Source organism: Poecilia reticulata, chromosome 6, assembly GCF_904066995.2.
Source record: "Poecilia reticulata chromosome 6, P_reticulata-male-v2, whole genome shotgun sequence".
In the NCBI taxonomy this organism is placed as follows: Eukaryota; Metazoa; Chordata; class Actinopteri; order Cyprinodontiformes; family Poeciliidae; genus Poecilia; species Poecilia reticulata.
In genome coordinates this window covers 1,469,543-1,487,670 of record NC_088835.1, presented here as the reverse complement: position 1 = coordinate 1,487,670, position 18,128 = coordinate 1,469,543, and the positions used below count along the sequence as shown (strand labels likewise).

The 18,128-nt window shown below is 38.5% G+C and overlaps 1 protein-coding gene across 1 annotated transcript; it reads left to right on the top strand.

Moving 5' to 3' along the window:
• The first annotated feature begins 1,910 nt into the window (after window positions 1-1,910).
• tes (testis derived transcript (3 LIM domains)) lies at window positions 1,911-17,826 on the top strand. The gene is made up of 7 exons (XM_008410633.2): window positions 1,911-2,124; window positions 5,809-5,894; window positions 8,599-9,079; window positions 11,477-12,103; window positions 14,450-14,665; window positions 14,761-14,919; window positions 17,091-17,826. Exons 1-7 carry the CDS (start codon window positions 2,098-2,100, stop codon window positions 17,280-17,282), a joined length of 1,788 nt encoding a protein of 595 aa, XP_008408855.2. The 5' UTR covers window positions 1,911-2,097; the 3' UTR covers window positions 17,283-17,826.
• Window positions 17,827-18,128: the final 302 nt, after the last annotated feature.

Sequence of the window (18,128 nt, the reverse complement as noted above, 5' to 3'; positions counted from 1 at the left end):
GGGCAGGTGCTCAAGCACCCCCAGCCCCTCCCCCCCTCTGCACGGATGGATAAATCATGCACATCCCAGACAATGAGTGTCTGCCGAAACATCTAATCTAATGCAGTTTTCCCTGCCTGTGGCAGGTTTCTCCTTTAGTCTTTCTGGATAAAACCCAATAATTAACAAGATCTTTTGTATCTCAGATGACACAGAGTGGGCTTAGTGAAGAAGGCTGCTGATAAAGATAGCGTGTCTTCACACCGATTTCTAACTTCCAGAAGTCTTTCAACAATGACTGTGCACCTTCCTTTCTTCCCCAAACTTAACAATAGTTGACCTGTCAATAGCTTACATTGCCTGAATGTTGGATTGCTACACCTCCTCGGAAGTTTCTATTAGCCTTTTGGTTACTTCTCAGCCATACTCCTTACATATCAGATGATGATGAATTGAACAATGCTCTGAGTCATTGAAAACCTGGAAACCATTGTATGACCTGTCTATACTTTAAATTTATGTACAACTTCACCTCTAACCTGATTAGTTCCTTGGTCTTTGGGATTCTGTTAATTCCCTTATGCGTTCCAACAAATCTCCAAAACGTTCACAGATCAGTTGCACTTATACTCAGATGAAATCACACGCAGATGGACTCTGTTTCATAATTGGGTGACCTTTGAAGGCTCTGGAATTGTATTCAGGGTAAAGTGTATGGTATATAACATACTTTTCAGCTTGTTTTGTAAAAAAGGGAAAAAAAGAAAAATCCTGTATTGTTTTTTTCTCCACTTCATTGCACACTCATCTGAGTTTTGCCAGGCATCTTGTTCCTTATTGAACAGAGTTCCTTAACAGATAACACCATGTATGATCTGTCAGGGCGTGACGGTATCATTTCCTCTGACAGGGCCAGAAACAGCCCTTACAGGAAGCTGCTAACCACCATTGTTTCCTGTCACTGAGGCAACCCAGCAGCTGTTCCCCAGAATGTTTCTATCGTGGACTGTGAGCTGTAACAACGACCACAAACAGCAACATCACAAAACACACCAGCTGTGGTGTGTGGTTTTTGGAATATTTGATTCTGCATTTTAAAAGTAGAATTCTTTGAACAGAGTTAGTTTAGTTTTAATCTGCAAATCAGCTGTCAGCATGCCAACAAATGCATTGGTATTATTTTAAAAAGTCAGATTTTGGAAATAAATTTGTATCCCGTATATCAGGGGACAGTCATTTCCTTTTGTCACGCTGTGACCACGCCCCTCTGGGGCTGTCTTTGCTCCTGATAGGTTTAGATACATATCTGGCTAAGCGGAAGCACTCCTCTCACAATCCCTGGAAGAAAAGTGAACGGGACCCCTGGAAGAAAGGATATTCAAGAATAAAAAGATGCTACCGGAAATACAAATATCTGGCTTTCACAATAAGAAACAAAATAGTTAGGGAAGAAAATAAGTGTGATATAGTAACTCTTTGAGATATTTGTCAAACTTGTTAAATACTTTGTCTACTAAATTATGCACTACTATTTTTCTTAGCAATAATAACAATAATAATATTATTATAAATAATATTTAAACTATTTTTGTCATCATTAACATTTCCTATGCGCTGTTTTGTTTAATTTAATTTTAGTTGCGTTACACCAATGGAAAAGTGTGTGCATCAGTGACTGAACTAAGACTATGAGTCTCTGTTGTACAATTTGAAGAGAAAACCTTTTTGGTCCTTTTGGGATGAATGATAACTGTTTCCCACACTATCACAAAATGTAAACCTTTCACACAAAATGACGTACTTTTGCTTTATTTTGATCAAACTGCCGCTGTGTGTGGGCATTAGTAATTCATATATCTAACAACCCCGTGTATTCGATAATTTTGTTTCGTAATTGATTAAAAGACTTGTTTTATTTCTCTGAAACATTTGAGCGGAAGTTGTGCCTGTGATTGTGCCCCGCTTGACACACGTGTGGCTCAGCACGAGCAGGACTTGCCAGAGAGGAGACCGGTGCGGAGCTGTTTCATCTCTCTGTCCCGGTTTGTTACTATCGGCGCCTGTCTGGTTGAGCGCTCCTTCAGACAGAGTACCCGCCTCGTACACACAGACAGCAAGATGGAGATAGAGAAGGAAATGAAGAAGGTAAGTTGTCCCGTCCCGTGGAGTCTCCTCTGTCCATGTGAGAACAGCTGGGAACGCCCTGAAAGGTGCGCCGAGCACCGAACAGGTGGCGACAAAACCCCGCCGTACTGATCCAATGGGTTACGATTCATTTAGTTAGGAGGCGTTTCTGACTCAAACTTTGAGACTGGAACAAATGAAAATTCTTACTCAGATACACCTAACACCACTTTGTAGTAATTTCTCTTAGTTTAAATGTCGTTTGTAAAATCGTACGGCTAAGTTCACAGAGTTGGAAAGCGACTTTCGAAGTTGTCAGAAAGCGGTTACTTTCCCTTCCTGCTCAAGTTGCTCGTGAGGGAACTGACTGCGTGACTGATGGCGAGTTTACAGATCACTTCAACTTGCTTTCCTGTTTCAGTGTGGATGAAAACAACATTTTAAAGGCTTAAAAAGGTCACAAAAGTAAATTAACCCGTTTGTTAAAGACGTATGTTTTCATTTGAAGGTATTGAACTTCACATTTCTCCAACTTTAAAAGTACAACAAACAAAGTAAACTCCAGTGCAGGTCGTTTTAGGTCGGAAGGCAAATATTGCACAATTTTTAAGTAAATCGGAAAACAAAGTAAAAAAAAAAAGTTTTACAAATACAATTAAATGCATTTGGCATTTCTATTTGGGCCATTTATCGTGTAGCCTCCAGAATAAAATCTAAATCTTTTAGTACCTTCGGAAGTCATCTGATTAGTAAATAAGGTCAATTTGTGTGTAATTTGCCAGTGTAAATCCACCTGTTCTGTGAAGGTTTCAGAGGTTTGTTAGAGAACATTGGTGGAAGCAGCTTTATCAAGACAAAGAGGAGAAAAACTAGCAGAGACGTTTATAGCCGAGTTAGGTTGTGAAGTACTTTCCTGTTTTGTCTCTTTTAGGGAGTAATATTCCATCTTAAAATTGAAACGGGGAAGGAGAACATGAATCAGAGAAACAGTCAAGAGGCTTGTTGTAACTCTTGTGAATGAATCTATAGACAGTAAAGTTAGATGTGCTGAACAGGCAGAAATTCATTGTTGAAATACAGCCATTAAACTTTCAGTTAAATTTTACCACAAGCCACGTAGAGGACACATGCATTTCCAACATAATGATGTGAAAAAACAATAAATATTACTCATACTTGTGTTACTCCAGGGTTTCCCAGTGTACTATAAGCCTGACGGGTCACCAGGCTTTACTTGGCCCCCACCAGACTGACACTTATTTTAAATAGCTTTTTTAGGTTTATAGTTGACCCATGGAATTTGGTGAAAGAGGCTGCACACCATTTGCGCCGCCCCTCCACCTGCTCATTGACTTCACACACTGTAATTTTCTAATCATGGTGTCTGCTTGTGCATCTCTGAATCTTTGTAATAATTTATTAACAGAAAACCAAAAACATTGTGGGCTGCTGACAGACTTCCAGGTGCCCCTACCACCAGATTTAGCATTCTGTTAATAAAGTATTTACTCCATGCAAAAAAAAAAAACTTAAAAAAAAACAGCTAAAATCTTCAGTTATCTATGTTTTAAAAATGTATTGATTCTGCACTTTTCTAGCCAAATTATTAAGAACCATTGTTGAAGGTCCAAAGAGCCTCAGTCTGCAGACCCCTGATCTAGAAATGCAGTTGAATAATTTACATTACTGTATATTTATATGCTAAAAAGGTCAGTTAAATACCAGACCTGAATCTAAGTGAGAATCTGCTGCATGACTTGACTATTGAGATCCAATCAGACAGAGCTTGAGATGGTTTGGAAATATGAGGAAATAGGGATGCACAATATTATGGTTGTGCATCGGTATCGGCCAATATTAGCTGTAAAATTTAGTATCGGACGTTGGCCATTCCGTCAAAATAAGTCACCGATAAATTGTTGTTTTTATATGACAAACCAGGGACAATGATGCCTGCAGCACAACATCAAATTTACTGATGTTGTGCTGTGTAAGTTGAAAATGTTGCATCATTTTCAGCCTTCTTCTTACCATTTGCATTTGACAGCAGGCCAAATTGATAAAGATAATGAAGTATTTTAATTCCACAGTAGAGAAAGTCATATAGTTTCAGTAAAAAGGTATAGGAAGAAAAATATTGGTGTTGGCATCTGTTGTCGGCCAAATGAGTTTTATTACATCGGTATATGGGATAGCGACCAAAAATAAAGTATTGTGCATCCTTAAATGAAACTAGTTGAATACACAGAAACCATATGATGTAGTTTGAGTATTAAACATTACGGTTACTACACAGCTACACAAGCTGAGATTTCCAGTGCCTTCCAAAAGTATTCCCAGTTCTTGTTCCACATGTTGTGTGTGTGTGTGTGTGTGTGTTGGGATTTCATGCGATGGAGCAACATAAAGAAGCACAGCATTGTCAAGTGGAAAGAAAAGGAGACGATATTTTCAAATTTCTTACACATAAAAACTTGAGAATGTGGGACTCATGACGATGGGGGTGAACCATAGGTCGTTTTTCTGCAGAAGTTGCTTTGTTGGAAGAACAGTGACTCCTCTGCAGCAGTATAAACTGTACCAGTGACCCTCAGTTATACACTTTGTCATCATTTCTACTGTAGGTGGAGTAAATCATTTGTAGAGTGAATCACCCTGTGAGTCTAGCCTCATGCAGAGTCACTCATTAAACAAAGCACGGGGATGCAGATGCATACACACCCTTCCAACAGCTACTCATTTTCACTGTGCTCAGATAAATATTTAGACCACCACATGTTTTGACCCGTTAGCTTGGTCTTCTGCAAGTTTTGCTTGGATCTGAAGCTCATAAGTACAATTCAGTCTCTCCTAGATCCAGTGGTCTGTTTGACAGTTTTAAATCTAATTGCAGTTTCTGCAGCTGTTGCTTGAACTCTCCCATGAGGAGGAAGCCATTGCTGCAAACAGTCTCTTGTCTGCATTCCTCACCAGCAAGTGTCTTTTGGGTCAAAACATGCCTTTTGACAGCAGGGGTGCCTGCTGGGCTCCCATGAGGCTTTGAGCTTCATTGAATAGTTACCCATAAATGGGAGTAAACAGCAGTAATGGGCTAAGGTGCATATGACCATTGGCTGACATACATGTTCTAAAAGAAAAACAGATGTAAGAGTAGAGATGGCTTAAAGGGATAAAAGTTCAGATTGTTTTTCTTCAGTCGGGTTGAGATCTTTTCTTTTTCTTTGGCTGCAAACGCCCTGTCACTTCCTGAGGTAGGTCAAAGACCCTAGAGTCTGGAGGAAAGGGGGGAAATTTAACTGATAAAGTTATCAGTCTGTAGCAGGTCTGTTTATTAATGTAAGGCTCATGATCAACAGTTGCTTAGGTCAAAAAAGACGCTACCAAATCGAGCTCTGCAGAGTTGCCTCTCTCTTCCAGGATTAGCACCTTGTGTTCATTTCCAGAAACAACAAAACTCCCAAGAGTTCACTCCCAACCTCCAGGAGACACTTTTTCCACGTCATCTCAAAATACCTCTCTGAAATATAAATCATCGTCCTCTATCAGGAGGGGGGGAATGCAATTTAAAATCTTACTAGCTATGTCAGAAATGTGTTCATTTTGGAATCTGTGTCCAGTAAAACTTTATTCAGAGTCATTTTAAATTCACCTAATATCAAGTGAAGTCTAAATATTAATGATGTTTTTTTTTCTTCTCTTTTCCAGGTGACTCTCGGCCACGAGTTTGGCGCTGGAGCGGCGTGCTTAAAATGCAAGGACAAATGCGAGGGATTCGAGCTGCACTTCTGGAGGTTTGCACAATCTGTTTGTTGACAGTGATGCATGACGAGAGCAAGCACAGTGAGCGGAGGAGTTTAATGTCCTGCTTCCTCACTGAATCACAATTTCTAATGTCTTGATCTCTGACCAAATTTGACTGATTTGGTCAAATATTTAACCAGCTAACTGGTTAAATATTTTTTGCTTCATTATTTGGGTTAGAAACAGAAATGGTGTTGAACCTCGTGAGTGAAACAGTCACTGCAAAATGAGGTTTTACTTATACTCAGTGTTGGTGAAAACCTGTAAGACACAGCAGAATTACTTTTCTCTGTGTAAGAATACTAAATATTTTGACGTAAATATCAGGGGGTTTTTTTGTCACACTTTTTTTGTCCACGTTCATCATGTTGACCCCAGCACCGTCTTTGAAATATTTTGTATCTTTGACACTGTGCTCAAATATTTTATCCGCAAGCAGAGTTTGAGTTCATGACACTAGAGGTAAGATGGCTGGGTGTCTGTGCGTTGCTGTAACGTGTTAGCTTTCCTGTTATTTGTTTATCTCGTTTTTAATTTGTCTGAATGAACAACCAACATGTCTCAATTGAAAATAGTTTCTATTTAAATGACTTTTTTAATCTCTGTGTTGTTCAGGGTTGGCTTTCCAAGACCTTATAAATGTAGAAAATATCTGACTTTGAGCCTTCTTCTCTTCCACACAAGAGTGTTGTTTGTTAGCTTGAATAGTTGATGTCTAAGTATGGCATGTTCATTGAATTTTTTATTTTCTGAGCATCTGGTCCACACCAGTCGACCTAAAAGTCTTCCACTTCTGGTCATATGTTGTTTTTTTTTTTATTGTTTATAGCATATACTAATTGAACTAGGCAGTTGATGCATGAAACACAATTTTGTTTTTATACGAAGCATAGTCGTAAAGTGTCTGTTCATATGTGGTTCACTTACAGTCATGAATGCAAATCAACTCACTTATTGTCTTAGCAAAACTTAAAGTGGGAAATGGGAATTTATGACAGACATCTTTCCAACGATTCTATGGTCACTCAGTAGTATAGTGCTGCATATTTCACCATGGCTTAATAGATGTAATAAAAGGAAAACAAAAGGCTTTATTCACTGAGTCAGTGTGATGTCATTCCTCCTTGGTTTAATTAAAATGCTCTGGCAGCAGCAGGAGTTCACAGCCTGATTGTGTCCCGTTGCTATGGAGATCAGACACCCCTCAGAGATTTATGTCGTTTTAGTTTAGCTTTAACAAAAGTGACGGCTTTGGTGTAAATTTCGAACTCTGGACAATAGCTTGGTTTGGGTTTTTGTTTAAAGCTACAAATCAGCCACAGTAAGAGGTTAAAAACGGCCCTTCAGGCTGCTAGCTGGGACTTCTGACTGTGCAGACTATTAAAGTCACTCATTCCCATGGAGTGAGACCACTGCTCATAAAACTGTAGCACTCCTGGCTGGATCACTAAACTTTGTCGTCAGAAAAACTATTGACTTGTGGCATACTTCTCACAGCAACTAGAGCTACTTTTCTTGAGTCACAAGACTCGTCAAGTTAGAATGTTTGTTCTTTTTTTTTTGTCTCCTTGCTCGTCAAACTGTTTAAAAAGCTATCGCAGTTCAATTTGATATATTATTCCTCTTCACAGCTAAAGTTTGGTATGTTCAAGCTCAAGCATGCCTTGTCATAAATGATGTCAGAGTTGACTAAAAGCATGAAGATATCTGTGTTGAGGCTTGTTAAAGGGGCTGTGATTTGAACAATATCACAGAGGAGTTGATGCTTATATACTGTTTAAATAGACACTAATAGAGTGAAGTTAGCTATTTCAAAAGTCCAAGAAATATGCTTTTCTATATTTTAGAAGTAAAATAATCTTAATTACTGGGGGAAAATACACTTGTTTGCTCTGCGGCCTCATTTCAAATTAGCATAAGATTTTCCATATTATCTAAAGTGAAACATGTGAGATAACCCTGAAGTGTAGTATGAAGGCGTCAGAACCCAAACTGTCAACGCGCAGTTGGCACGTGATTTTTGGACGTTCATATTGACACACAATTTTCAATAATCTAGAAACTGAAATTGACAAAAACAATAGTTTGACTACCTTGGTCAAACATGTAAACTGAAATTGACAAAAACAATAGTTTGACTACCTTGGTCAAACATGTAAAATAAGCTGCAGTAAACCTTTCAAATGGTTCAGAAAGTGCAATTAGGAATTCTAAATATAATGTACAATAAAGCATGAAATCACTTTGAGCACAAAGCATTAAATTGAATAGGTTTGCCCTTAGAGATTGGGCACATTGTCACTTCACACCCTGTCTAGAATTATTTTTCAATATCAGGACCGATACAGATCTGTGCATCTCTAATTACTGTAGTAGTTATTCAGGGAAGAATCAGAACTGTACACAATACCTCACCGTGTCAGATATACGTTTCTCAAAATTATCCATGTCTCTTACAAAAACCTACTTGCTGTCTTAGTGCATTTCCACATAAAACACAGCAACAATTTTGTGACCAGTCATACAACACTTCACAAAGATCTCTGTTGAAATAGTTAAATCCAGGCTTGGTGTCAAGTTCATCTCTGCGAATAAAATGATGCAGTTTTCGTCACCCATCAATGAAAGCCAACTGCAGCACTTTGAAGTGTGTGGGAGATTTTAACGTGACGAGACACTCATTTTCTTGTGCAGGAAAATTTGTAGGAACTGTAAGTGCGGCCTCACAGAACACGACGTGTCAATGAACTCTGAGGAGAACAAGAAGGTTGGCAAGCTGTTTGAAGACACCAAGTACACAGGCCTCATAGCCAAACTGAAAACAGATGGCATCCCAGGCTACCAGGGCAACATGGTGACCATCACTCTGCCCAGCCCCACCACTGCTTACACAGTGCCCCCTATGGCTTCCTCTACGATGGTACCTCCTTCTCCCACAGCGGCATACGCACAGCCTGCTGTGACCTCTCCAGGGCCGGTGCCCATCGGCTCTCCAGCACAAGCCCAGGGGAAGCCTCTGGTTCTGTCCACACATGTCACCGTCACTCCAGTCAAGGCTAACAAGGTGCCGGTTACTGCTAACGTTACAGCGGCCAATGCAGTTCCAGTCCCCAAAGATGTTCCAATGAGATCCGTCACTTATGAGTGGGCACCACCAGTGGCCAACAAGCATCTGGTAAGACTTTGAATCTCTCATTAATTTTCTCTGTTTAGATTCAGGGGGTCAGTTTCAGAAAAGTCTTTCTATCGGTCTCTAAAGAAACTTGAACCCATTCTTCAGAAAGGTAGAAAACCTCTTCAAATACAGCAAATAATCCATCTAGCCATTCTAAAATGGTTTACAAACCAGATTTTACTAAAAGCAGTAAATAAAGTGGTTCCTCATTAAAGTGTCTCATCTTCATCTGGCTTGGAGGTATTCCATTTGAAGTTAAATGATGTGTCAGTTCATTTTGAGCAACACCATGAAAAGTTAGTGGTCACAGGGACTATGTCAGAGTCAGACTTGGAGGAATTTTTTAAAATGGTGTTTTTGGTTTGTAGGGTTGGTTCGGAATTGAACTTTTACAGCACGACAGCGACACTCTGTGGTCTCTTGAGGTATACTTCTTTCACTACAGTGCAGGAAAGCAGTTTTTGAGGGGATGAATAAATTCAGTACTATGACGGATCACAATTCCCAGTTCTCAGAATTCTGAATCGAATCAAAATGCTCAAAAATTGTTTTTAGTCAGTTTAATTTTTTTTGTAAAATTGTATTTTAAATATTTCTTTTACATTTTTTTATAGCCAGGCAGCTAAGCTGGTGTATCTCTGGTTTAGGCTCATGGTATGGGCATTTGTCAAATATCTATAATATAATGTTTGGTATCATATTAAAGGGGACACTCTTGGCTTCCATTTGAATCAGGTTTTGAGTTTCTCTGAACAACACAGATGTCATCAGAGGTTGTTAAACCAAATATAAATACACATTTTTCCACACCTTTTGACCAAACTAGATACATTTCTTTCATCCCAGTGGTATCCAGGGACATCAGGGACACAAGAGTTAATGACTAAAATACTTAACAGACTCTAAGGAGTCAGAAAATGTATGATATGTCTACACTGTCTGTCTATGAGAGGCAAATAGGAGCTGTAATTTGAAGTTACAGACTTGGGCTATAACCTTAACTGGTGTATATGTTGGGGTTTGTTTAGCGTGTCACTCGTGTCTAGTTTGTTAGTTATAAAAAGTTAATCAGTAATAGTAGAAATGTACACCTACATAGACTCTAGGATGCTGTATTGGCCTATCAGATTTTGTGAGTTTTTCCATCATGGGCTACACAATAGTAGCCCACGATGGCCACATAGAGACATAGCAGAATGAGGGAAGAGACCACCCTCATTAAATGACAAATTCTGAGGTAAAAAAAAATATATATATATATATTTTTTTTCAGCTGCTTAGGCTACTATTGACAGCATAATTCAGATGATTACATTTCTGCCAACCTTAGGCATATCGGTACCATCTACATTATGCTTGCTGAGGATGTTGTTTTCAATCAGGCCCACAAATGAGTTTGTTAAAAAATAAAATCAGTAAGATGTAACCATTTATCGAACTATGGACTGTGCTTTCATATATCGCAAAATAATCAAGTGATCGAAGCCTTTATCATTATGTTTGGGCCAGCAATGAATTTCTATAAAACAAAATGAAATATCTATAAGCACAATCCACATATGGAGGCCTCGGTACTCGACATGGCCGTCGCAGGTTCGATTCCCGGCCAGGTGACCTTTGCCGCATGTCTTCCCCTTCTCTCATTACCCACTTTCCTGTCAACTAACTATCAAATAAAGGCCACTAGAGCTGATAAAACCTTAAAAAAAAATATGCACAAATCTATTTTTAAGTAAAAATTAGGAATTTTATAACATATGAAACTTTATAGAATTGTTTTCAATAAAAGCTCTGCTTACACTGTCTTTTTCCTCTCGTCAGTCACATAATTTAAACAGAATCTCTCGGCAGTTTCAATACTAAAAATTTGTTTTTAAATTATAAATTGTTTGAGAATTGAATTATGTATATACATAATATATACAAATTGGATTTGAATCACTGAAATATTCACATCTCTAATCAGTTGATCAAACACATCTTACTATGCTCAATAAACAGTGTTTCCCCTGGGTCTGTTTATTTTATGTTTTTTCTCTCTGTGTAAATTTCTCACAAAACTTAGGTTGAAAGTCACCTCTTTCTAGTTTGGGTCCTAAATGTTTTGCTCTATTTATGTCTGGAAGTGTGTTATTTACAAATATTTTAAAATATTTCGATAAAATATAATGACTGTTCTTATGATTCTTACTAAGCTTTTACTCCAGTTGTCTTTGTTTAGTCTAGAGTTGTATCTGAAAGAGCCATGTTGTGGTTTTCTGTCCTGCAAGGCAGAACAGTTTCTCTAGAGTCTCTCTGATTGGTTCTTTCATTTTTTTCTCCCAGATCTGTCTTCTAATCATCCCTCTTTAAACATTTAGGACTTGAACTAGATTTGAATTCTCTCCCCTCCGTCAGGCGGTGCGCTACATTGAACTGCTCCCACCTGAGAAGCGTCCGGTTGCCGGGACGCAGGGGGCCGCTTACCGCCGGCAGCAGATGGATCGCCAGCTGCCTGAGCACGACCAGGACCCGTCCAAGTGCCATGAGCTGAGCCCTGCGGAGGTGAAGCAGATGCAGCAGTACATCCGTAAATGCAAGGACGAGGCCTTGGGCGTCGGAGATGTCCTGCTGCCTGAGGAGGTGGCTCAGATTCAGGCAGGTGGAGCGGGTGCAACAGCGGCTGGTTCTGGAGGTACACCGGGGAGGGCTGGGTTTGGTCCCGGAGCAGCTGGTGTTGGAGGGGCTGGAAACGTACCAGGTGTTGGAGCTGGTGGTGCCAATTCTGCACCAGTTCTTATGGGTTCTGGTGTTGGTGGATTTGGACCTGCCGGAGCTGGAGCCGGTGCTGGAGCTGGAACCGGAACCGGAGCCGGAGCTGGAACCGGAGCTGGAACCGGAGCTGGAACCGGAGCTGGAACCGGAGCTGGAGCCACTCCAGGGTCAGGGACTGATCAGTCTGCTGGTCTGAGACCAGCCGGAGGGTCACTGGGTACCGTTGCCAGTGCTGGAGCCATCAACTCCGGACTGCCACAGAAGAACTTTGTAAGGAATTTGTTTTTTAAAATTTCCCTTACTCATACAGCAGTGTCATACAGTAAACGGTAATAAACAGGTGTTTATTACCGTAACACCTGTTACGGTAATAAATGACCTGGGCGATAAATTGTCCCAGACGTTGTTCCGATAAACAATAATGTTGCTGTTTTGAGACCATTTTCAAGTAATGTAACAGTATAAAAATACAAGAACATATTCTGAAAGATCAATAAACTTTAAATTTTAATTAAAATTCAACACTGGAATAGGAAGTCAATTTAAATATCCATAATAATAATAAAACAAAACAAAACTGCGGAAACAACAAAATTTCAAAAGTCTGTAAAAAAAAAAAAAGTCCATCAAAAACGGGTGTATTTGAGACCAAAATAGCAGGTTGAAGACTTTTATCTTCCAGTTTTTGGAAGAAAAACAGGAGAAAAACGGCTGAAAATGGAAATTATTGAGTTTGTTTTAATTTGTTATACAATTTATTGCTTATTGTGACAGGCTCAGTTATACCTCAAATTATCCAAGATAAAAATATTTCCTATAAATAAAGGCTTACTTTGGTCTTTTGACTAACCTTTCATCTTATGACTAAAATATGTTTGTTATATGGTATGAAAAAAATCTTACCACTCAAATTCAGGATTTTATGATTTCCAAAGGTAAATGCTCTATAACAGGCATTTTGGTTAAAAAAAATACTTCTAAGTTTAATTAGTGTAATTGTTCCAACTTGTTTCAAGTATTATAACACAAAACATATGTTGATGTAAAATATATACCTTTTTAAAATTTAATTTTGCATAAATAAAACAAATACACAGAAGTCAAATAACTCTGGATAGAATGCAGTGGTGTTACCTTGACAGTTTATCATGTCATCACTTTAACTTGAGCAAGAATATTATTATTATTATTATTATTACTGTTGCTGCTAGCAGCTATTCTATTTCAGCAATTTCTGACTCTTGAATTAACACTCATCTTATGTTCTACAATACAAGCCTACACAGCCTTTGCACAGTTTTTCCACAGTGTGATCAGTATGTAATATGAGACTACTGATGTTGTTCCCAGATTGGACACTAGGGGGAGCTGTGACTCTGCCTGTGAGTCAGTTCTTTGTGATACTCAGTATCATCATGGACAGTCAGTCAGAACCTCATGGTTCCACAAGCTCAGCAGGGCAATGTGTGCTCATTTTGCTGCTGCACTCATAAGAGGCACAATGTTTAAATAACACAGTCATAGCAGTATTGATTAGAATAAGCATGCTTCCTTTTTGTAGTTTTTTTTTTTTTTTTTTTTTTTTTTTTTCTGGATGTAAACATATTATAGAGGGATGTCCAAGGAGCGGTCTGTGGGCCATTTGTGACCTTAGAATGATTTTGTGTGGTCTGTGACTAGAATTCAAGAAAGGTACATATATGACCCTCCCTCCTAGTCAAATGATGCTATGGAAATATTTTTAAGTGTAAAATGTGTTTGTCTTTTATTAGCCGTGTTTTTAGCTTTCATTTCTTTTGCATTTCTGATTAAATAAAAAGTGGAAGAAGGAGATCTTTTAATTATACAGTTTTGGTAAAACAATTTGACAATGCTGCTCTCCAGGATCATGAGATTATTTTAAAACTTTTTCTGCCTCCTTTTAATAGCCTGAATGTATTAATTTTGATCTGAACCCTAAAAGTCCAAAAAATCTTTCTTTGTGTAATATTTTAGATTTATTCAAGTTATAGTTGACTAACTAATGAAGTCATGCAGGACTGCCTGTTTGACTTCTTACATCTTTAAGGAAATGCATTTCTTTTCGCAGTTAAGATTTATTATGTGAACTAACGCTACTTTTTGAACTGAAGCTACTTTTTGAAATAAATAGACTTGTTCATCTGTTTTTTTTTTTTCAGTTTGATTTGAATTGACTTTTTTGTTAAAAGCCAAAACTCATAGATAGGAAGAGTAAGTCTAATCTATTTTACATCGTGTCTCACCCTCGGAGAGAAAAACTACAATTAAATCTCATTTGATTAATTTTCTGAGATAAAATGTCAGTTTTGTCTGGTTTTTCGTTAACAAAGTAAAAGGTCATTGACGAAAATAGAATGTTCTCATTCACAAAAATAACACTGACTTTAGGTTGCTAGGAAGCTCATTTAAGTTAACAAGCAAATTAATTCATGCTTGTTTCAATAAATTGTCTTGCATTTAAATTCTAATAATTTGAAATAATGCAGAGTTAAACTCACAAAGCTCCTGTGAGTTTAACTTACAGGAGCTTTGAAATATTTCCTTTTCACTCTGCTACATCACCTTGACAATTGTTTTTCTCCTTTCCTTTTCAAGTCCTGCCATCACTGTAAGAAACCCATGCTGCTGGGCGAGCCAGCCGTCTACGCCGAGCGGGCCGGCTACGACAAACTGTGGCACCCGGCGTGCTTTGTGTGCTGCACCTGCAGTGAACTGCTGGTAGACATGATTTACTTCTGGAAGAAAGGCAAGATGTTCTGCGGACGTCACTATGGAGACAGCGAGAAGCCCCGATGTGGCGGCTGTGATGAGGTGATGACAACCAGTCGATCTTAGTCTGGAAACGTACATGTTTGCTTAAAAAGGAGCTGACACCTGTGTGCGTGTGTGTGTGTGTGTATCCACAGCTGATCTTCAGTAATGAATACACCCAGGCGGAGGGACAGAACTGGCATCTGAAGCATTTCTGCTGTTTTGACTGTGACTGCATCCTAGCTGGAGAGACTTATGTGATGGAGAACGACAAGCCCATCTGCAAACCCTGCTACATGAAAAACTACGCTGTGGTGAGTCTGGCCTCCTGACTTTGTTCCAGGAGACGTTGTCATTTTTAACCTGGAACACACACATACACACACACACACACACAGACCTGGGGAATTCTGGGAAGTTTTAGTCAATGGCTGCTCTAACAATCCACTGCAGGACTTCAAAACATGTTTTGTGTTTTTTATGGTGGGTTATTTGGAGATATTATTTACATCAGATGGTTAATTAAATAAAATTGGTTTGTAATAGAGACCAGAGGAAACGGCTATTTTAAGTGGAGCCATATTCATAGTCTTTCTACTATCTTTAAACGGCTCCAAATCTTTCTCCTTGTGACTGAAGCACCGTTTTATAAACCTTTTAACAGGCTGTAACATTTACATTAAATGACTATTTAAAGGGGCAGTATTATGTAGAATAGTCTTTTTTTTAGCTTTACATCATGTTATAATGTTATTTTGTCAATATAAATATACTTGGGGTGTTGCCTTGATTCTTTCATGCATGTTTGAGAAATCATCTAATCTCCATGTCAACCATTCAGCTGTGCAAAATGCCTGCTTGGATCTAGCTGCTTGGAGACTCAGCTCCTCCTCAGAGCTGCAGCTTCCAAACTTCCACCTCACAGAGCCTTCCCTCCCCCTCCACTCAGCTCCTTCAGACTAGCCAGCAGTAATTAGCAAAACCTGCTGGAACTGAGCATCTGCTGAGTTCATTATAGGAGAGACTTGTCAGTGAAACACTGGTAAAACATTGTTAAAGGGTCAATAGAGTTGTGATAACTTCCTGAAGGCACCAGTCTAAAACGAAACTGGGCCTGAGACGGAGGTCCAATTTAAGATGAAAAATTATGAAATCAGATATCTTTTAAGTCATAATTTGATATACATACATTGACATGCCTTTTTATAACAAGTGAAGTTAACATATTTACTAGATTGCACTATTATATGGCACTATATGCCTGAAAAACACATACCGTCTCTTTAAATAAATGTAATTATTTAATCTGGAGATCCTAGTCCATTAATAGCCATTCCAAGAACTAGAATGTGTTAAACAAGATAATGTAAATATGTGATGGGAAAGGAATCTATAAACTCTACAATGAACCAGTCAGGTTTTTCTTGGTGGATACCAATCTGCTTTTCTTTGAATTCTGATCTTTTGATTCAAATTGGTTTTAAGGAGCATAAAATAAAAGACTCTTTATGTAAACTTTGTTTTAGTTCAGCAATTAAATCTATAAACCATTAACTAGAAAATTAATTTTTTACTGAACTGAAAGTGCTTTATGAAGCCTGTTGATGTTTAAAACAGACGATCCATTATGATGGTTCCAATCAGCTTTAGTTAAGATTTAAATAGAATCATGTCTTTAGGATGACCTGCAGAATTATTTGACCTTCACAAAGCTATCGATTTGTATGTATACTGCTTGACATTTTGTTTACAAATGTGGTCACCTGTAAAGGTTTCATGTGTAAATCAGTAATGTATAAGGCAGCTGAAATAGAAAATCAATGAAAGTGTTTATCAAAGGAAAGATCATGCACCATGACGACATCAACACTGTGATCATCAGCCGAAGCTTTTAGCACTAACAAAAACAGGAAGATGTTAAAGTATGAGGCAGTTTAATGAACAAAACAGACGTCATGCTTTCTGCTGCCAGTGTAGCTGTTCCCAGATCAGAACCCAAGTTCAGCAGAATGGAAGCTCTGAGGTTTTGACTGATTTGTTTGGGTTTTATTCACTTCAGCAAATCAGAAGAGTGTTTTTTTAAAAAACATATATTGGATAATCTAAACAGAATTGAGCTGATTTTATGTCACTGGATAAGACATATTATTTTATATACTGTCGAAATATTGAAGGTAGAGCTTATACATAAAGGGAATTACCACTTACTGTCAGGTGGGAGAAACTAATTACTGTTAATAGTAACATAATGATTGCTATACTTTTTTAACACTCTTCTGCACAGATGGAATCAACTTTAAAACTCTCTTTATATGATTGTGCATACAGTAATAACTGATTGAATCTCCACTATGCCTCCATGCTACACTCATTCGTAAACATTAGGATTGGTCCTTTGCATGTGACTTATTGATCTGACCAAATATGTGAAATATTGAAGGAAGATGACTGGGATTTGACGTTATGATATCCTTCCTCTTGACAGAAATGTGCCTCATGCCAGAAGGCGGTGGAGCCTGAGGCTCAGAGGGTTTCCTACGGCGAGCACCACTGGCACGCCGAGCCGGACTGCTTCAAATGCTCTGGTTGCACCAAGTGCCTGATTGGCCAGCGCTTCATGGCAGTGAAGAACTGCCTGTTCTGCTCCGTGGAGTGCAAGAAGAAAGTCATGGCGTAGACCGTCCTATCTGTCTTCCAGAGCAGAGAGAACAGGGGACAGTGATGGCTTGAGGTTGGGTTAACATATTAGTGTGCCTCTTCCCTTTAATATAGTAACCTACTGCAGCAGTGTCTTCAATTCAGGGTAAGGGATCGGGGTTGACTTGCACTGATTTCGTTTATAGTTTCTACTTTTTGCTAAAGTCCGGCCCATATTTTGACATATTCTACCCCCAAACGACCATTACATATGTTTACATTATCTTCCCAATTCTGAGCTAGAAAGTGGTAATAATGTAGACGATAGCATCGTGTTCTGGCTCTAAGCATTACTGAACTGCCACATCTCTGATTTAGAATGCACATGTAACATGTGTTTTTCATGTCACTCATTGTACATGTGAATGTGGTTTACAAAATCACTGCAGAATTGATGTAACACCTGTCTGCTGTCTCATCCCGCACTCCGCCTCTCATTGTAGTACTCCACATTGTGCAGATGTTTCATTGTTTATTTTTTTTATTCTTGGACAAACCAAATTAATAAAAATGATGTAAAATCATGTATCCTGTAGCTTTAACTGACAGCACACAGCCCTCACCTCAACACTTTGAAGAGAGATATTTTCTTAATCACATACTGAGAATCTAACAGAATAGAACATTCTAAGGAAATCATAGAAACTTTAAGGATTTTTTTTAATACTCCTTTTGACTTGGACATTTTTATGGCTCCATGTAGTATTACTGCAGTAGGCTCATTTGGGATCCAAAATTCAACAGTGAACCTTTAGATACTAAAGTAGGCCCTTTGCTAAGTGAAATACAATCTTTATTAATTAAATTTTTGTCCAAAATGGAACCA

What these genes read in the sequence shown, in the direction of transcription:
- tes (XM_008410633.2), top strand. Translation starts at nt 2,098, where the DNA reads ATGGAGATAGAGAAGGAAATGAAGAAG. An exon ending in TTCGAGCTGCACTTCTGGAG is followed by an intron (nt 5,895 to 8,598) that starts GTTTGCACAATC and finishes TTTCTTGTGCAG; the next exon opens with GAAAATTTGTAGGAACTGTA. An exon ending in GACTGCCACAGAAGAACTTT is followed by an intron (nt 12,104 to 14,449) that starts GTAAGGAATTTG and finishes TTCCTTTTCAAG; the next exon opens with TCCTGCCATCACTGTAAGAA.